Consider the following 19,225-nt stretch of genomic DNA (forward strand, 5'->3'; position numbering starts at 1 on the left):
AATTGGGCACTTGGATACCAAAAACCTATTAAATTTAAATCAGATGGCTTTGACAATCTAGAGACAATCCTATTGTGGGAAATATTGATATGTCGTCACAAGTATAAAAGAAAGGGGCAGTGGGACAAAAAGGGCCAAGCAACTGTTACCTGTCAGAGCTGACAGCTCTCAGCTCTGAACTTAGAGTGAGAGAGAATCGCTGGCTCTTATAGCTTCATCTATGCCTTAGAGAAAGCACCATTGAGATAGCAAAGGTACCAAAGAAGAAAGAAGTTCCAGATAGAGGCATCAACAGAGAAGGCCCAGAATATTCTGGAAGATGCAAAACCTGGTGGTAACTTAAGAGGGTGACGACATTCTATTTTGTTAATGAGTGGAATTGTATTTATTTGTGCAGCATACCATTAGAATCATGTTTTATTTGAGAATAGTTAACTGCTGGAAGGGATTTATTTGGTTTGTCAATAGTTTAGTTAATTTGCTCACTGTTAGTTAGATAAATACATTGTTACATGTTGATTTCAGAAAGTGTGTGTCAGGGATTTATTTTTATTTAACAACTAGAAGTTGCTGAAGAGCAGGTTGCACCACTTCATACACACTTTTTATAGGCTACCGGGCAAGGTATGCTTTTTTTGGGTATTTTGGTGTTAGTTCTCAGAGGGGAGAATAAACCTCTGCTTTATAACAACACCATTTTGGTAGGGTTTGTCTTGAGTCAAGTTTTGATAAGCCTTCATTTAGCGTCCAGCCCAAGATGCCGAAGTCGGGGGCTTGAGTTGTGAGGCAGAAGTCGTCAGCACACATGAATTTTCGAGAGGTATCTTTTGGAAGATCATTTGTGTGTAAATTGATTAGGGTTGTGACACCTTCAGGAGGCCTGTGTGCCCATCGGGTGGTAGGCAGTTGTGAGGTTGAGGAACACAGCATTTGTTTTACTGAAAGCTGTTATCAGTACAAGTGAAAAGGACCAGTGCCTGTTCTCCTGTGTTGTGGTCCTTGTGGAACCCAGCTTGGTCAATGTTAAGGACTGTATGATTAGGGGTAAGCGCTGAAGATGAGGCATTCAAGGATTTTTGTATAGGACCAACAGGAGAGGGAAAGTGATTGGATGGTAGCTAGCTTCAGGTATGGGGTCCTTTCTGGGTTTTGGTATGGCAATGACTTTTGCTCTTCTTTGGAATGATGTTGGAATTTATGACCATCATGTAAAATTGGGTCAGCCAGGCAAGAGCTCAGAATGTCGGCTTTTTCATAAATTGTGTTATGATCTTGTCATATCCTGCTACCATGCCACATTTCAGGCCCTGTAGGACTTTCTTTAGCTCTGCAGGGTGCTGATGATGTTGTCTTTGTTCACCCTCGATGTTTCTTTGGGTGTTTTGTCCAGGGGTGCCTTAGCTTTGGCAAGTAGGTGGCTGGAGACATCCTTGGGATAACTGAGGGACAGTTTTGAGTGGGTGCTCCAAGGTGACGGATTAGACTCCAACACCTGTGTGAAATTTAGCTCTGCTAAGGTTATCTCCCACCTGGTGTGGTGCACAGCATTGAGGGACTCATTCAGATGGTCTCCTACCTTGATGCCTTGTGGGTCCCTTGATGCCTTGTGTGCCTTTAGGAAGGCAGCACTCTCCATCTGAGGATGGAATATAGATGAGCTGGTAGCTTAAAGGAATTGCAATACAAACTGCTTTGTAGAAGGCACCACAGAAACAGTTGTATGCTTTGTTAACAGTGATGTTTCTTAGTGGGATTGTTGAGATGCTGTGTTCCAAGGTTTCACTGTATTTTGTCCGTTTAGCTCTTCAAAAGTTATGTTACATCTTGTGGAACATGTCAGCCTATATGAAGGAGTAGAGGACTGTTGGTTGTGCAGGATGTCATCTAAGGTGAGGCTCTATACAGGGTAGGGAGTCCCATCACGAGAACTAACCTAGCACAGGTCGCGGGTGTAATTGCTACGTCGTCTGGATGAACGTTCCTCGCTGGGGTTGTGTATGAGTGTCAGATCACTTTTGGGTGCCGACTCTGCACGTGCTTCACCATCATTGATAACCACTGGGTATCCCCAGTGTGTATGGTGATGTTGAAGTCCCCCGTACTAATGGCTGGGAGGGGGAAGGTGGGTAAGACCAGCTGCTCCCAGCTGATGCTTGTGGGCTTGTAGACATTGGCTATGTGGAACCCACTAACCGCAAGGGCGTTAGAGAAAATATCATTGCCAGATGATTTGTTTGAGCAATGTCATTTCGTACACTGGTGGTGCGGCCAAGTTTGACATGAGGGTGGTAGCATAGGAGGTCATAGTCTTTGAATAGCAGCCTGCTTCTTCTGTTCCAATGTGGATTTCTTGCAGATAAATGATATCAATGGAATGTTGAGCAGCAAGGACTTTGAGGCTTTGCTTGGCTGCCAACTGGCCTTCAATACTGAGTTGGAAGATTCAAAGAGTGGGCCCAACTGCAAAGTAATCTTGGGGCAATTTCTCATTGTTCCTTTTGGCTTTGTAACTTTGACGAGGAGTCCTTCTGTAGACTCTTCACATGAAGTTTCCTTTGGAATTTAGTTTGCAGTAAGATCATTAACTTCCCTGAGAGTCATGATCCATTGCTCTTCATAATCTGCTGTACTTTACAGATACTGGGTGATCTGCTGTGTACTTCTGGTGTACTCAGATTTTTTTTATCATTTACAGCTTTTTCCATTTTACTTTAAAATATGATTCCTACTTGAAATATTTCTAATTTCTAACTGAGTTGCCATCTCCTCTTCAAGCCTGAAGTAAATGTAGCAGCTAATAGATTAAAATTGAATATCATCCATTTCATTCTATTCTCGGCAAATTATGTTTTAAATCTTTTGTTCAATTTCCTCATTACCTTTTCATTGGAATTCTAGGCAGTGCTAATTTAAACCTTTTGTTTCTATTAATAGAATTTTTAATGTATGTTACACATGGTAAAAGAAATCATTGGACATTTGAAGCATTTTTACTTGAAAATTTCTTCCCCTCTCTTCATCGCATACTGTTACCAATGTGGATAATGGGTCATAATTTTCATTGGATTCTTTGTGCTAAAGAGCCAATGATGTGCTGAAATGAGGTCTTAAGCAGCAACACTGATTTAGCACGCATTTAGAGTAAGATGCTATCTTGGCAGAGGATTTGAAACGTGCTATTAATATTTGTCCAGAGGATGGTTAAGCGGCTGATTGATAATTAGATTGTTTGCGAGTGCTCATGGAAGATGTCACATAATATTTTGGTGTGTAGATCTTCAATAAACAACCTTTCTCATAATTGCAACCAGGTAAACAGGAATGAGAAAATGTTTGAGAATTTAGAATGCTGCTTAAAACAATACTCGGTTTTCTATGCTCATTTTTCATAATAGAATCCCTACAGTGCAGAAGGAGGCCATTTGACCCATCAAGCCTGCACTGACAACAGTCCCACCCAGGCCCTACCCCGTAACCTCACGTATATATCCTGCTAATCCACTGACACGTAAGGGTCAATTTAGCATGGGCAATCAACCTAACCCACACATCTTTGGACTGTGGGCAGACATGATGTGGAGATGCTGGTGTTGGACTGGGATGAGCAGTTCGTTTGTTCGTCCATTGACGTTGATGAGGACCTCGACACCATTAGTCATTTTGAGACTGGATGCAGTGTGTCCGAAGATGACTGATCAAGCCAATTTGGGCACGGAATGTCCTGGCATATATTGTACAGACTTGTGTAGACACTGTAGTTGTTGCACTGGTGGCTCTGGACTTGCGCAGCTCGTGCTTAAGTTGTGCTTCAGCAATGCACCTTGCTTTGTAAGCTTGACAGCCCTTGTGGATGAGGCAGCGCCAGCAGGGCGGTTTTGTGCCAGCATTTTCCAGGTGGTTGTGTCTATGTCAGGCGACTTCAGGGAGGCCTTGAGTGTGTATTTGTAACGTTTCTTCTGCCTTCCATGCGAGTGTCTACATGCATAGAGTTCCCCAAAAAGGAGCTGCTTGCATATGCTTGTCCGGCATATGGATGACATGACCTGCCCACCTGGTCTGCGCTCTCATCAGCAGTGTGTGGACTGATGGTAGACTTGCTCTAGAGAGAACTTCAATGTCTGGTACTTTGTCTTGCCATCTGATGCGTAATATTTGGCAAAGACCAGTCATGTGGAAATGATTGAGCTGTCTTGCATGCCTTTGATACACAGTCCACATTTCACAGGCAAACAGGAGAGTAGTGAGTATCACAGCGCTGTAGACCTTCAGTTTTGTCGCTAGACCGATTCCTTGACGTTCCCATATAGTGGAGTGCAGTCCACCAAAAGCAGAACTTGCCTTTGCTATTCTGCAGTTAACTTCTGTGTCAATAGTCACTGCTCGGGAGAGGATGCTGCCAAGATAATAAGTGAACTGGTCCACTGTTAGTAGTTTCTGCCCTTTGATTGTGATTATGGGTTCTGTGTACACTGCAGGAGGAGCAGGCTGGTGCATGACTTCGGTCTTCTTAATGTTGATGGTGTGTCCAAAGTTGTCACAAGCCATGGAAAATTTGTCCATACTGACTTGCATCTCTGGCTCTGAGCCAGTATAAGGGCGCAGTCGTCGGCAAAGAGGAAGTCTCTTAGAACAGTCTCCTTCACTTTGGTAATAGCTTGAAGTCTTTTTGGGTTGAAGAGCTTCCCATCCACTCTGTACTTGAGGCTGATTCCAGCAACACTGCCCTGGAAGGCAGCATTCAGCATGGCAGTAAACATCATGCATCCCATTCAGGAAGGCGAATGGGATGCTGGCCTTCATAGTGAGGGGGATTGAATATAATAGTAGGGAGGTCTTGCTGCAGCTGTGTAGGGCACTGGTGAGGCCGCAGCTGGAGTACTGTGTGCAGTTTTGGTCGCCGCACTTACGCAAGGATATTTTGGCCTTGGAGGGAGTGCAGAGGAGGTTTACTAGGCTGATACCGGAGTTGAGGGGGTTGAACTATGAGGAGAGGCTGAATAAACTGGGCTTATACTCGTTAGAGTTTAGAAGAATGAGGGGAGATCTCATTGAGACATATAAGATGATGAATGGGATGGATAGGATAGAGGTGGAGAGGCTCTTCCCACTCAGAAAGGACAGTAGGACTAGAGGGCACAGCCTCAGGATAAGGGGGGGAGCGGTTTAGAATGGAGTTGAGGAGAAACTTCTTCACTCAAAGGGTGGTGAATCTCTGGAATTCTCTGCCCATTGAAGTGGTGGAGGCTGCCTCGCTAAATATATTTAAGACGCGGGTTGATAGGTTTTTGATAGGCAAGGGGATTAAGGGTTATGGGGAGAGGGCAGGAATGTGGAACTGAGACACGACAGATCAGCCATGATCTTATTGAATGGCGGGGCAGGCTCGAGGGGCTAGATGGCCTACTCCTGCTCCTATTTCTTATGTTCTTATGCTGAACAGTGAGAGTGAGAGTGCGAGCACACAGCCCTGTTTGATGCTGTTGGTGACTGGGAATGCCTCAGAGGATTCTCCGCCATCCAGTACTCTCGCCATCATGGAACTGGCGTACCATCTGAATGAATTTGTTGGGGTGGGGGGGGGGGCAGCCAAACTTTGACGTGATCCTCCACGAGGCCTTTATGTGCTCTGTATGTGATCAGAACCCCCACTGACCTGACGAAGGGGCAAACCCTGAAAGTTAGTGGTGTTTACTACCAAATAAATCTGTTGGACTTTAACCTGGTGTTGTGAGACTTCTTACTGTGGGAGGAAGCCACTGTGCCCAGAGGAAACCCAGGCAGACATGGGGAGAATGTGCAAACTCCACATAGTCACCCAAGATCTGAATTCAGTCTGGGTCCCTGGCGCTGTGAGGCAGCAGTGCTTGCTGCTGCGCCACCATGCCTCCCCATGAGTTAGCTCAAGATCCCGCCCTTTGTCTTTTTTTGATAAGATTCTGCCGTTTGCTGTTTGACCAGTTTTTGACTCTGGAGATCAAGTGATTATATTTGAAGGCAACCTTTGAGACAAATTGGGAGACATTCTGGACAATTTGACAGCATATTGGTCAAGTAATAGCAGTTTTTTTTCTAGAAATTCTCAGGATACACCTAAAAAGAGGGAGTGCTGTGCTACTCTACCACACCTTTTTGGACATGTACAGGATTCACCAGAAGAAAAAGTTATTGGTCATGGGCATTTTGCTAAGGGACTTCTTGGACTACGGAGGAATGGGAGATGATGAGACCAAGACAAGTAGCAAGCATCAACTGCTGCTGGGAAGATGGACAAAAAGGCTGTCATCAAAAATGGCTGTCCACCCCTGACCTCAGAGAACACACTGTGTACACTCATATGATCTAAGACCAGTGTATGAGCAGGCAGAACTTTACCAAGGAGATCATCACAAGATCTGTGACCATGTGGGATGAAGCGTAAGAGCTTGTAGCACAGGAAGATTGTGTCGCCTGTAGCAGATAAGGTCACAACGCTTAATTGTTATGCTACATCCCACTGCATTTGGGGGGGTGGTGGTGGTGGTGTCCACCATAGCTCTGAGGAATGGTGGCAGACTGGTATTGTTGCTGGACTAGTAATTCAGGGACCCAAGTTCACATCCTGCATCAGATGGTGGAATTTGAATTCAATTAAAGATACTGGAATTAAAAGCCTAATGATGGTCATGAAACCAGTGCTGATTATTGTAAAAAAAACCATCTGCTTCACTAATGTTCTTGAGACGGGGAGGAAACCTGTCGTCCTTAACTGGTAACTGGACTCGGGACCCCATGAAATCAGGTTAAACATGGTCAATGAAACCTCCTGCTGATCTCCTACAGCTGATGATGGGCGCAGAACTCTGTGGCTTCAACATCCATCACTAAGAGTGACTCGGTAACACTGCTGTTGATTGAGCTGGCCAGGTCCTAGAGGAGATCGCTATTTGACCAGGTCTGTTGGATATGGTGAGGGGACCAACAAAAGGGAAAAACATCCTCATTAACCTGACAGCCATAGGTGCATCTGTCTGTGACGGTATCAGTAAGAGAGTAAACAGCACAGTCCTTGTGGAGTCAAAGTCCATCTTCTCGTTGATACCTTCCATCATATTGTATGCCACTTCCGCTTTGCGAACTCAAGACTGGGCAGCCATGAGTCACTCAGGGCCATCAGCAACAACAGAATTTTACTGTACCACAATCTCTGTCCATAGCCTATCCCCCACTGTACTATTAACAGCAAGCCATTGGATCAACCTTGCTTCGATGAAGGGTGCAACACCAGGCATACCTAAAAATGAAGTGTCAACCTGGTGAAACTAAACACAGGACTACATGCATGCAAGTGTTAAACTGAGCTCAGTGATTCCATAACCATTGGATCAGAATTCAGCGCTGCAATACTGCCGCATCCAGCCATAAATAGTGGTGGATACTTAAACAACTCCACAAATAACCCCAATGATGGGGAAGCCCAACACATCAGTGCAAAAGATGAGGCTGAGACACTTGACAGTCTTCAGCCAATTCGATTTCACTCCATGTGATATCAAGAAACAGCTGAAGGAACTAGATATTGTAAAGTCTTGGGCACTGATAATATACCAACAATAGTATCAAGAGTTGTGCTCTAGAACCTGCCATACTCATAGTCAAGTTGTCCGAGTACAGTTAAAATACTGGCATCTACCCGACGATGTGGAAAATGGCCCAGGTATGTTCCACATCATGACCACACAGAAAAAGCAGGACAAATTGAACCTGGCCAATTACTATCTCATCAATTTACCCTTGATCATTAGTAAAGTGATGGAAGTGGTCATTAGTATTGCTATCAAGCAGCACATATTTAGCAATAACCTGCTCAGTGATGTTCAGTTTGGGTACATTGAGGGCCACTCAGCTCCTCATCTTTTTACATTCTTGAATCAAACATGGACAAAAGAGCTCAATTCCAGAGGTGAGGTGAGAATGGCTGTCTTTGACACCAAGGCTGCATATTGACCAAGTGTGGCATCAAGAAGCCCCAGCATTACAGAAGTTAATAGGAATCGGAGGAAAACTCACCACTGATTGGAGTCATATCTGGCACAAAGAAAGATGGCTCTTGTGATTGGAATCAATCACCTCAGTTCCAGGACAACACTGCAGGAGTTTTTTAGGGTAATGTCCAAGGTCCAACCATATTTAGCTGCTTCATCGATGACGTTCCTTCCATGATAAGGTCAGATGTGGGATTGCTCATAGCACAATGTTCAGCACCATTTGTGGCGACTCAGATATTGAAGCACTCTTGTGTCCGAATGCAACAAGATGTGGACAATATCTAACTGCTAAGAGAAGTTCAGAAGTCCTTCTAGGATATTTTTGAAATGTTGTGAACATGATAGCCTCTGACTCTGCCATCTCAGCATGGGCTTGAACAATATTGGCATCTAGCTGACAGAAAATGACAAGATAATGATGAAGTAGCAGTGGAAGAAGTAAAACTGGCATCCAAACAGTGGTCAGTAGGTTCAAGGTTCATGCTTCATGATTCTCATGGCACTATCTTGGTACCTTTTTTGTTCAAGCAAGCCCAACTATTCCATGGAAATTGCAATGACTGCATTGAAAGCTCCAACCTGGTTCCACAGGTTGCTGTCTGGAATTTGATGGCCTTTCCAATCTGGAGAGATAGGTGTAGGCTCACTATCGAACCACCGACCAATGTGGAGGTGCACACCTACATGATAGAATCTGTACAATGCTGAAGGAGGCTATTCGGCCCACTGAGTCTGCACCGACTCTGACAGAATATCCTCCCCAAGCCCTATCCCTGTAACCCCTTGCATTCACCATGGCTAATTTTTCTAACGTAGATATCTCTGGGCACTAAGGGTCAATTTAGCACAGCCAATTCACCTAACCTGCACATCTTTGGACTTTGGGAAGAAACCGGAACACCTGGAGGAAATCCACACAGACACAGAGGATGTGCATGCTCATACAACCCCAGCCACAATCCATAAACTTCCATACAGATTGTCTATTGCACCAGATATTTGGTTTGCTCAACCCATCGGACAGCTTTCTCAAAATTGATTCCTTGATCGTCTGAGCCCTGTACAAAATTAGCATGTGACCTTACCCTCTATTACCACCATCTTGCTAGGATAATGTCCCTTCTACCAGACATGGTTGCTACCCACGAGTGCCCTATGCAGCACAGGTCCCATATAACAGCTGTTTTCACCAATTCACTAAAGAAAAACCCTTCACTACTCCTATCCTGCGACCTTTTAAGTTTTGTAAGTGAAGTCACAACAGGAACAATGTCTTCATGGTTTCTCCCTCCAAGGGCACGTAAATATGTTATTTTGTTTATGTTTTGAGACTGAACTTAGTTAGTTTCACTAAATAAGTATTTTTAATGTTTTAATTTTTAATGAGCCATGTTGAAAGTATAACTTCTCCAAATAAATATTACAATTAGTGAACCTTTAAAGAAATGCAATTTTAGAATTTTAAAAACATTGAAGTAGTCTATTGCCAATTTAGAGTACAATTCCACCTCCTTCTGCAAACAATTACAAAAATAGAACTTCTACTCAATTATCGCATGACTATTTACAGGATCCTTCTGTAAGCAGTTGGGCTGTTGTGTTTTCCTATATAACCCAACATTAGTGAAGTGAATATGCTCAATAAATATCATTTTCTTATCGTAGCATGAACCAGCTACAACTGTATTGAAGTTCTCAATGTGTGACTTTTTTCACTGTAAAAATTGATTGTGTTCTATTTGTGATGCATTAACATCCAATTTTTGCAAAAATAATTAAAGTAAAACTTTTATCCTATTGTTTATATTGTGAACACAATTATGTACTTACTGTTGAAGTGATTTATGTTTTGATGAGTATGGGAATGAGACTTGAGTCTTGAAACTATTGTGTTAAAAATAACAGTTTGAAACACCTGGAAGATGCTTCCACTCTACTACAACCAGTTTGTTGTAAGGACAGTGGAAATTATGAGAAATCATATGTTTGATATGCTCAATTATTATTTACTTAACAAATCTTATTCGTCAGTAACTGGATGAATTTGCGTGATGCAGAGACAGGAAAAGTTTTGTGGCAAGGCACAGAGGATCTCTCATTACCTGGAGTGGAGCATGAAGGTACTAGAATCATATATTTCATAAACAGCTCAATAGATTACCATTAGTGTTACAATTGGAATTGATGCCATGGGTGGAATTTTCTCATCTGGCTGCACTGCTGGCTTTTCCTGTGATAGTTTTGAAACTTCGAGCAAAAGGATATGATGATGCAGGTCTTAAGACATCACACTGGCAGGGCAGGCTCTGAATGAACCCATCCCACCAACAACCTCAGTTCCTGACGACAAAAATGAAAAGAAGATAAAAATAGAAAAGTGGACATCCTCACCCACACAGAGTTCTCCCCCACCTCCACCAACAGACACAGTACTCCCAGCACCGCCTCCCCACACACACACCCCAGTATGCCACCTGGTCATGACCCTCTTTTCCCTCCTTGGACCAGTGCACCTGGGCGGATTCTGTTTGCTAGTTCCCACTTTTAAAAAATCTGTTGTAAACCCTGCCAACATTACATCGTGGTGGGGAGGATGTATTGTTGCAGCGGAGAGGTCTGCTAATTATATCAAATGTATTCAAATTGGCTTCTTGTCATGGCACGGCGGAAACCCTGCTGTGTCACTGCCAGGTTGGGGGGGTTGATCAATGAGCAGATCTCTCTGGCGTAAAAGCCATTTTCAGACTTGCCCCTTGATTCTCTGCCCACTGGAAATGGGGCGGAAAATACCACCCGTATAAATAATTGCAGCAGATGCTCAGTGATTCCAGAGAGATTGCTTTCCTTTAGATCTTATAAATGGGTAGCTTTTATGGCTGCACTCATGACCCCATCACATGGAGCAGTCATTAAGGTTTCTGGCATTATAGACATTTTCAACACCCAACACTAAAACTTCCCAATTGTTGTTCTTCAAAATAATGCCACTGGACCTTTTACACTAACTTAAGAGGGCAGGCAGGGACTTGGTCACAGAGTCATATAGCACAGAAAATCAATTCAGTGCGTAGAGTCTGCACTGACAATAACTAAAAGCACCCTAATACCATTTTCCTGCACTTGTCCCATATCCTTCACTGTTACGATCTTTCAAGTGCCCATCAGGGCGGTTCGGTGGCACAATGGTTAGCGCTGCTGTCTCAGAACACCAGGGACCCAAGTTTGATTCCTGGGTTGCGTCACTATCTGTGCGGGGTCTGCATGTTCTCCCTGTGTCCATGTGGGTTTCCTCTGGATGCCTCCCACAGTCCAAAGGATGTGCTAGTTAGGTGCATTTGCTGTGCTAAATTCTCCCTCAGTGTACCCAAACTGGCACCGGAGTGTAGCGACTCGGGGATTTTCACAGTAACTTCATTGCAGTATTAATGTAAGCTTACTTGTGACACTAATAAATAAGCTTTAAACAAATATTTTTCAAATATTTTAAGATTTCCAGCCTCCATTACCTTCCCAAGCAGTGTATTTCAGATACTTACCACCCTCTGAGGGAAAAATGATTTTTCTCAAATTCCCTCTGAATTTCCTACCTCTTACCCCAAAACTATGCCCCCACGTGATTGACCTCTCAATGAAGGGGAAATGCTACTCTCTACTCATGCTGTCCAATCGCCTCAAACTTATTCGCCTCAAACTTATACACCTCAATCATGTCCTCCTTAGCCTTCTCTCTTCTAAAGAAAACAGTCCAAACCTATCCGATCTCCTCTTATAGCTCAAATGCTCCATCCCAGGCAACATACTGGTGCATGTACTTTGTACCTACTCTAGTGCTATTACATCCTTCCTATAGTGAGGTGACCAGAACTGCACACAGTACTCCAGCTGAGGCCTCTAACCGACGTTCTGTATAGCTCCAACATTACCTCCTTGCTCTTGTACTCTGTAGCACCACTGATGAAAGCAAATGCCCCGTATGCCGCCTTAACTACCCTCTTCATGTGCTCTGCTGCCTTGAGGGATCTGTGAATAACTATCTCAAGATTCCCCTGTTTCTCTGAGCCACCCAGTGCCTGCCTTTCATTAAATGCTCCATCTTGTTTTAGAAGTGCATCACCTTGCACTTATCAGGATTAAGTACCATTTGCTACTGCTCTACCCATCTAACCAACTCACCTATTTCTTCTTGTAACCTACAATCACCTTTTTCATTATTTACCACCCTACCAATCTTGATGTCATCTGCAAATTTGTTTAACATTCCTCCCCATATTTTCATCTATATCATTTATATGTATAACAATAAGGGTGCCAGTACTGATCCTTGTGAAACACTTCTGAACATTGGCTTCCAATCACGCAAACAGCATTCTACAATTACCCTTTGTGCCCTTTAACTAAGCCAATTTATGATCCATCTCGCCAAGTTTCCCTAATTCCAAGTTCTTTGACCTTCTCAATCAGTCTCCCATGTGGGACCTTGTCAAAAGCTTTGCTAAAATCCACATAAGTTACATCAACTGAACTTCTCTCATCTGCACATTTGATCACATTTTCAAAAAATTTTCAAAAAATTTCCAACAGATTTGTAGCATGACCTCCCTCTGACAAAGCCATGTGGACTATTCCTAATTAACCCATGTCTTTCCATGCGGATATTAATTCTCTCCTTCAGAATTTTCTCCAATAGTTTCCCTTTCACTGATGTGAAATTTACTGTTCTGTAATTTTCTGGCTCATCTTTGCCCCATCACCAGGCAGCTTCAATAGTCTCCGATCCTACTGTAGAGGCCATCACATCTGGTCCCTATTGGCATGGAACAGCTGTGATCTTTGCCAGTGAGAACCTTCACCGGCGAGGTCGGAGAACCAAGTCATTAAAATATGTCCCGGGAGAATCATGACCGGCCAGAAGCCAAGCACAATTCGGATTTTTTTTCCTCCTGCTGAAATTTCCTACCCTGCTACGCTACTCAACCAGCACAGCAGTGCGGGAAAAGTGTATCCTATGACTATCCCAATTTATGTTGGCAAAGTTGAAAGCCCCTATAATTTCCTGATTATTACTCTTGCACACCTCTGTGAACTGTCTACATATTTGCTCCTCTATTTCCCACTGACTCTTTGGGGGCCTATAATACACTCTCAGTAATGTGACTGACCCCTTCACGTTCCTAAGTTCTACCCACAAAGCCTTGTTTTGAAGACCCTTCCAAGATAGCATGGTGTAATGTCTCATTTAAAAGAAGCACCTCTGACATTGCAGCAGTCCCTCAGTACTGCGTCGGAATGTCAGCTTGGAATTTTGTGGTCAAGCCACAGTAGTGTTTGAACCCACAATCTCCAGACTCTTGAGGTGAGATTGCAAACAGTTGATACCTAGCAAATCGTTTGTAGTTTGCATTGAGTCAGTCTTTGAGGGATGGGGAATTTACAGCATATAAACAGGCCGTTCAGCCCACTTGGTCTGTACTGGTGTTTCTGCCTTCTCCCACTCTGCTTTGCTGTTACTCCAAGAGCATACCCTTCTAATTCTTTCTCTCTTATTTACTTGTCTAGATTTCCTTTGAATGCACTTTGCCAGTCAGCACAACTACTCCATGTGGTGTCAAGATTCACATTCTAACACTCTGAGTAAAGGGGTTTCTTTTGAATTTCTCACTGGGTTTATTTGAAGCTCCTTATATTTATGCTGCCTCATTTTTGAACTTCCCACAAGTACAAGTATATTCACCCTAACAACCTCATCCATAACTTTAAAGACCTCTAGTAAGTTAGCCCTCATTCTTCTGTTTCCTGATAAAAGATCTTCAGGCTATTGAGTCTTTCTTGAAAATTATTACCCCTCAGTTCTGGTATAATTCTTGCACTTTCTCTGAAGCCTCTCAAATCTTTTTGCAATATGAACCACACACAGTATTCTCAGTGGAGGCTTCCCAAAGTTTTGTATAAGTATAACTTCCCTACTTTCAGTTCTATTTCTCTGAAGAGAAATGCAGTGCTTTGTTTACATTTTTTATGGCCTGGCTATCCTGCATTGCTATTTTTAATGACTTTGCAAATCCATGCCCCTAAATTTCTCTGTATCTCAAATGAAAGGCCTTGGATTTTTGTTTAAAAGAATCTTGTGACCCTAAAGTTGTGTTTTAATTAACTCCTGGAAACTAAATTCAGTGCTGAATCTTCCCAGGAATGGAAATCACTGTCAGATTGCCACGCTGTTCCTATTTTTTTTACACAGTTCCAGGGCTCCACATTTCTCACCCTGACTTCCCAGCTGGGTGTCTTCAGAAAAATGGTGTGTACCTGTTCTTGGAGTCCTTCTTCATAGGACAGTATCATCAGGGGAAGCACGAGCTGTTGCATTTTGATAAGTCTTCACTCACTAACAGTGAAAAGCTTTGAGACATTTAACTTGTTAGTGAATGAATGTGAGTGAGGTAAGTGGGTAGGCTGGCAGGGAGCAGGGTGGGTGAGGTGTTACTGTGTGTAAAATGCCAGCTGGGCAGAGTTTTAGGTGGCAGTGTGTTAGGGTGCCAGCTAAATAGGAGCTAGGATGGTTAATCCTAGATGTCTTCCCAGCTCGGTTTGAGGGGTGGAATCAAAGGGTCAGGAGGAGATTCAGAAGCGTTCAGAGGGTCGGCATGGGGGGACATTAGGTATCGTTTTTTTCCTGTCTTAACACTTCCTAGACAACTGTTCTGGTAAGTGAGTTAAAAGCCTACAAAGTCTCAGTTGGAGACCATTTTGAAGGGCTTTGGACATAGAGGAATTGGATTAAACTTCCCAAGCAAATCCTATAGAGTTCCTGCATTGGGACTTCTAAGGGTCCCCCAGGACATCATCTGGGGTATGGCCATCTGGAAACTGGACGATATGGCCAATATTTTCTCTATCTGCTACAGATAGTTAAATAAAATAACAAATAAATGAGTCAAATTAGAAACTGAAACCATTTAGTATACCTCAAAAACCAAAAGCTTCCATTTTTAAATTTGGCAGATTATTAGAGTGAACTAGCTTAGAAAAAGTTGAAGAGCTTTTCCTTTATCTTGTTCACTTTGTCTAGGGCATAGCATTTTAAAAAAGTATAGATATGGCCGCTTAATAAATCTATAAATTGCATTAAGAGATAACCACAAGAGACATTCTTTTCCTGTTTACAAAAAAACAGTATTGAAAAGATAGTGGGCCATAACATCCTGGATCACCAGCATTGCATTTGAGGGATAACTCAAAGGTGCATTGGGAATCCCTCTTAGAAGTTTCCGTGTTAGGGTTTACCTGACAATTGTCCAGAAGGGCTAACTTCTCCTGGACAGTTGCACTGGGCTGGGAGCCATTCAACAAAGCTTTGAATGGTTCTGCTAGTTTTACCCTTGCAGTTACTCTGAAAAAGTCTAAAGACCCAGATGGAGCTGTGCACAGGACACACAAGCTCTGTTCTCCTTCCCCCCCCCACCCCCCAGCCCCGAAACCTCCACTCCTGAATCACATTCACTTACCATTGAAATTTACCTTTTAAATGGTCTCAGTGCTTTAAAAATGGTGTCCTCCTTTGCTGTGTTCTATTTACACCTCACTGCTGGAGCCTTGGAGCTGCTTTCCGGTTCCAGTCTCACCCAGCCTGCATGAGGAAGGTTGGACGATATGGATTTTGGAATTCCAGTGAAGGTAAGTGACTACAGAGTGGCAATTCACCAGTGATTGCCACTCTAAGGGCAAAATTTGCATACTTTATATCAAAAAATCCAAACTTTATTTTTACCTTCAAATAAATATGATTTACTGTCTTTAGACATATTATTTAACAGCTTCAGAAGGGGAAGGGATGTTGTGGGGTTTAGCAGCATTGCTGTGTGGGTTGGTAATAGTTTACTTATGAACCATTTTTGTTCAAAAAGGTCCCAAAATTCATCTTCTCTTCCGTTCCTTTGTTTTCCCTTAACCATTGCAGTCAAATAATAGCTAGCACAGTTACATAATTAAATGTTTCTGTTTTTAGTTTTTTATTCTATTCTAATGTGGTGTACCCAAAGTCAGCCAGTCACTCTGCAATAGGGGGATAAAATGTTCTCTTTCTACAAAAACCTTTTAGAATGTTTGATGCACGAATTGTATCAACCGCAGTTCCCGGTCTATGATACATTCCAGTCGTAAGCATATTTTCAGTTATGCTCCGGGGTTCGCTAGTGGTAATTTAGATATAGGGCAAAAAAAGTACATGGTACGTGGTACATGGTAGATGGCAGGAGATGCAAGATCCACTTATGAGAATGACTAGCAACATCAAGCCAAAAAACAATTGGCATTACCTTAAAATAGCAGCATGGACCCCATTCACTGATGCTATCCTGAGGCAGTGAATTGAAAGGAAAGTAGTCAAAATAGACTTGGTCCAGTCAATGCTACAGTTGTGAGTGAACCATTGATTTGCTAGAACCTAGATGAGAATTTGGATCTATGGTCTTCCTGGTGCTGAAACTGGACTGTAACAAAGTATATGAGTTCAAATTCGCAGTTTGCAAGTAACTCGCACACTGGCTTACACTTTCTATAGTGATCCATAGCAAATTATTCAAGATTGAAGTAATGGAGGCAGAGGATCGTCTGAATGAAGCAGTTAAACAGTAGAAGTAGGGAGCAACAACTGAGTGGAAAATTAAAGTTTGTTTTTTTTTTGAAAGGGCAAACATCAACAACAGGAATTTCCAGTCCATCTCTCAGGAAGATTTACAGCAGCGGTAAAGGGGGCAGGCAATACTCACTGTAGCAGGAGGTTCAAGCTCAGGAAGCAGGACCTGTGGCAGAATTGGAAGTGAACCTGGAGGCAAAGAAAAAAAGTCATTGTGAAACACCAGGGCGGGCTGGAGAATTTTTTTTTGAAAGGGAGAGCGAGATGAAGCCAGAATTTCCACTTGCACCAAGTTCTCACAAACCACTTAGTCTGTGTCCTCAGTGCTTGCAAATCCTAATTGTCCCCTTCAGTTATCCCAGACCTCTGGTCCTGCCCTAGTGTTCCATGAAGTTTTTCAAAAATATTCCGGTCCACTCCCTTCAAATGCTAAACCTTGTGACTCACTGTCAAAAGCACTTCTAAATGATAAAGCACTAAATCAGGACAGCATAGCTGCATAATAAACTACTGGCCTATTTCTATTCAGAGTTGCCATAATGCTACATTGAAACCCCATTCCAGTGCTGGCAAGCCATTGACCTTCTTCCAGGATCTTGGTTCCTTCAACCCCACCATTCTGATAAATCAGCATTTTTGATAATATTTCTTGGCGTAATACCCCTGTTCTTATAAAACTTCTGATTTGTAATCAGCACTGCTGTGGGTGATCTTTCAGTGATTCCAGAAAGGAACAATGTGGTTACACAACTCTTCGTGGTGTTATCAGTCAAGGAAGTGTACCATGTGATAGTTGGAAGAGAGAGATTAAAAAAAAAGAACTTGTTACCAGATCTCGAGATTACTGATCTTGTAACAAAACTAACATTTCACTGTTCCCCACACCTTACTGGTGCATCCTGGCATTAGTTACGCTATGTGTTTGGAGTGGGAAACTGAAATCATCTGATGTATCTATAACTTTGGGCAAAATATTAAGTCCAAACTCAGGCTTTTGAGACAGGTTGTCTTATGACAAAAAAAAGGATAAACTTAGTTGTGTTATTGTGATAATCTTTAGGCTTTGGAAATTTCATTTATTGAGGAAAAGTGGCTTTTTTTCCTCAAGAAAGCATTTTGAGAGATTTGTGAAGCATCAATATACAGTTGGTCTGTTTAGATATTTGATTTGGTGTTTCATTTAGTAACCTTTGAAGTTTGATTTCTGTGCTTGTTTATTTCTTGCTTCCTGTCTCCACCAAAATTGAAGGATTTGGACTCCTTGTGGGTTTACAACTGTTAAATGTTTAGCATGGCAAATCATGGAAAATTTCTGTTTTTTGATTTTTCTGCAGCTCGGGTTCCTAAAAAGATCCTGAAATGTAAAGCCGTTTCCAGAGAACTAAACTTTTCCTCATCTGAACAGATGGAAAAATTCAGGCTAGAACAAAAGGTTTTCTTCAAAGGACAATGCTTAGAAGGTGATTACCTTGTGTTTTAATTGTCTCACTAAGATTATATTACGTGACAAGATTAAGCAAACAGTCAGTAATTTATGAAGTAATCATAATTTGTCCCAGGCATGATTTATAGAAGAACATTAGTAAACAAATGTTAGTGTTTAGTCACTTTTCTTACACCTTTTCATGGTGAAAATTTCAATATTTTACTTATTTAATCATGCATAGTATTGGAGGAGCAAAAGTACATGCCAGTATATATATTCCTATACTTTAGCTCTTTCAGAGGAACCTTGGAGATGGTCATATTTTGCTGATTGATATTAATAAATTGAGTAAATTGAGCAAATTCAATTGGACACTAAAACTGATTTTTTTTTAATATGCTATTGCCATGGAGTGAAAATATATTTAAATATTACGTCTTCAGTAATGCATTATTTTTCCTATAGGTGACCTCACTTCAAGATTAAAAAATGAGAAGCGGTGCACAGTCATTTAGGGGGTTAACTTATTAAACTCAGTGCTGCGGATTACAATTTTTGATACATCCTCAGCAAACTCTAATATGCTGACACTATACTGCAACTTAAGAGGAAATAGCATTGAAAATCTAAAAGTTGTACTGCTATGCAAAAGGACTTAACTTGATGGCTGTTTATACTAATCATGTTCAATCTATGCTAAATCAAAATTACACTGATATGCTTTTTGTCCTGGATTTCAATGCTTTGGTGGCTATTCACGTTAGGACATTTAAGAGCCAAAACAAAATAAAGAAATTTGATATTCTCTGCCTATTATTTACCTGTCTTGGAATTTTCTCCTTACACATTAGCTCTTCACATTTGTCACAGTAGACTGGGTCACTAACCATCTGAAATAAGTGAAAATACGTGGCAAATCATCTCTAAAGAGGAAAGGTGTAATGAGGCTTCAAGCCTGTACCTGTCTTCAAAGCTTTACAGATGCTATATGAACATTGTTCGCTTTGCTACTTTAGTAAACACTCATAGAAACATACAAAGTGAGGGATAGGTACATGTCATTTGACTCAGCTTACCCCATTCATGGAATCCATTGTTTCAAAGCTTCTATTGTTTTTGGAAGACTTTGACTAAAAAGGGAAA

The 19,225-nt window shown here is 42.1% G+C and overlaps 1 protein-coding gene across 1 annotated transcript in view; it reads left to right on the forward strand.

Annotated features, from left to right (window-relative positions):
* The window catches only part of pde6d (phosphodiesterase 6D, cGMP-specific, rod, delta), a 58,060-nt gene that overhangs the window by 20,130 nt on the left and 18,705 nt on the right, over positions 1–19,225 (forward strand). Inside the window, exons 2-3 of the mRNA XM_080185635.1 lie at positions 10,056–10,144; positions 17,991–18,116. Coding sequence (XP_080041761.1) covers positions 10,056–10,144; positions 17,991–18,116 — 215 coding nt within the window. The remainder of the gene's footprint in view (positions 1–10,055; positions 10,145–17,990; positions 18,117–19,225) is intronic.

The sequence above is a fragment of the Carcharhinus amblyrhynchos genome, chromosome 3, assembly GCF_965287045.1.
Source record: "Carcharhinus amblyrhynchos chromosome 3, sCarAmb.v2.hapA, whole genome shotgun sequence".
In the NCBI taxonomy this organism is placed as follows: Eukaryota; Metazoa; Chordata; class Chondrichthyes; order Carcharhiniformes; family Carcharhinidae; genus Carcharhinus; species Carcharhinus amblyrhynchos.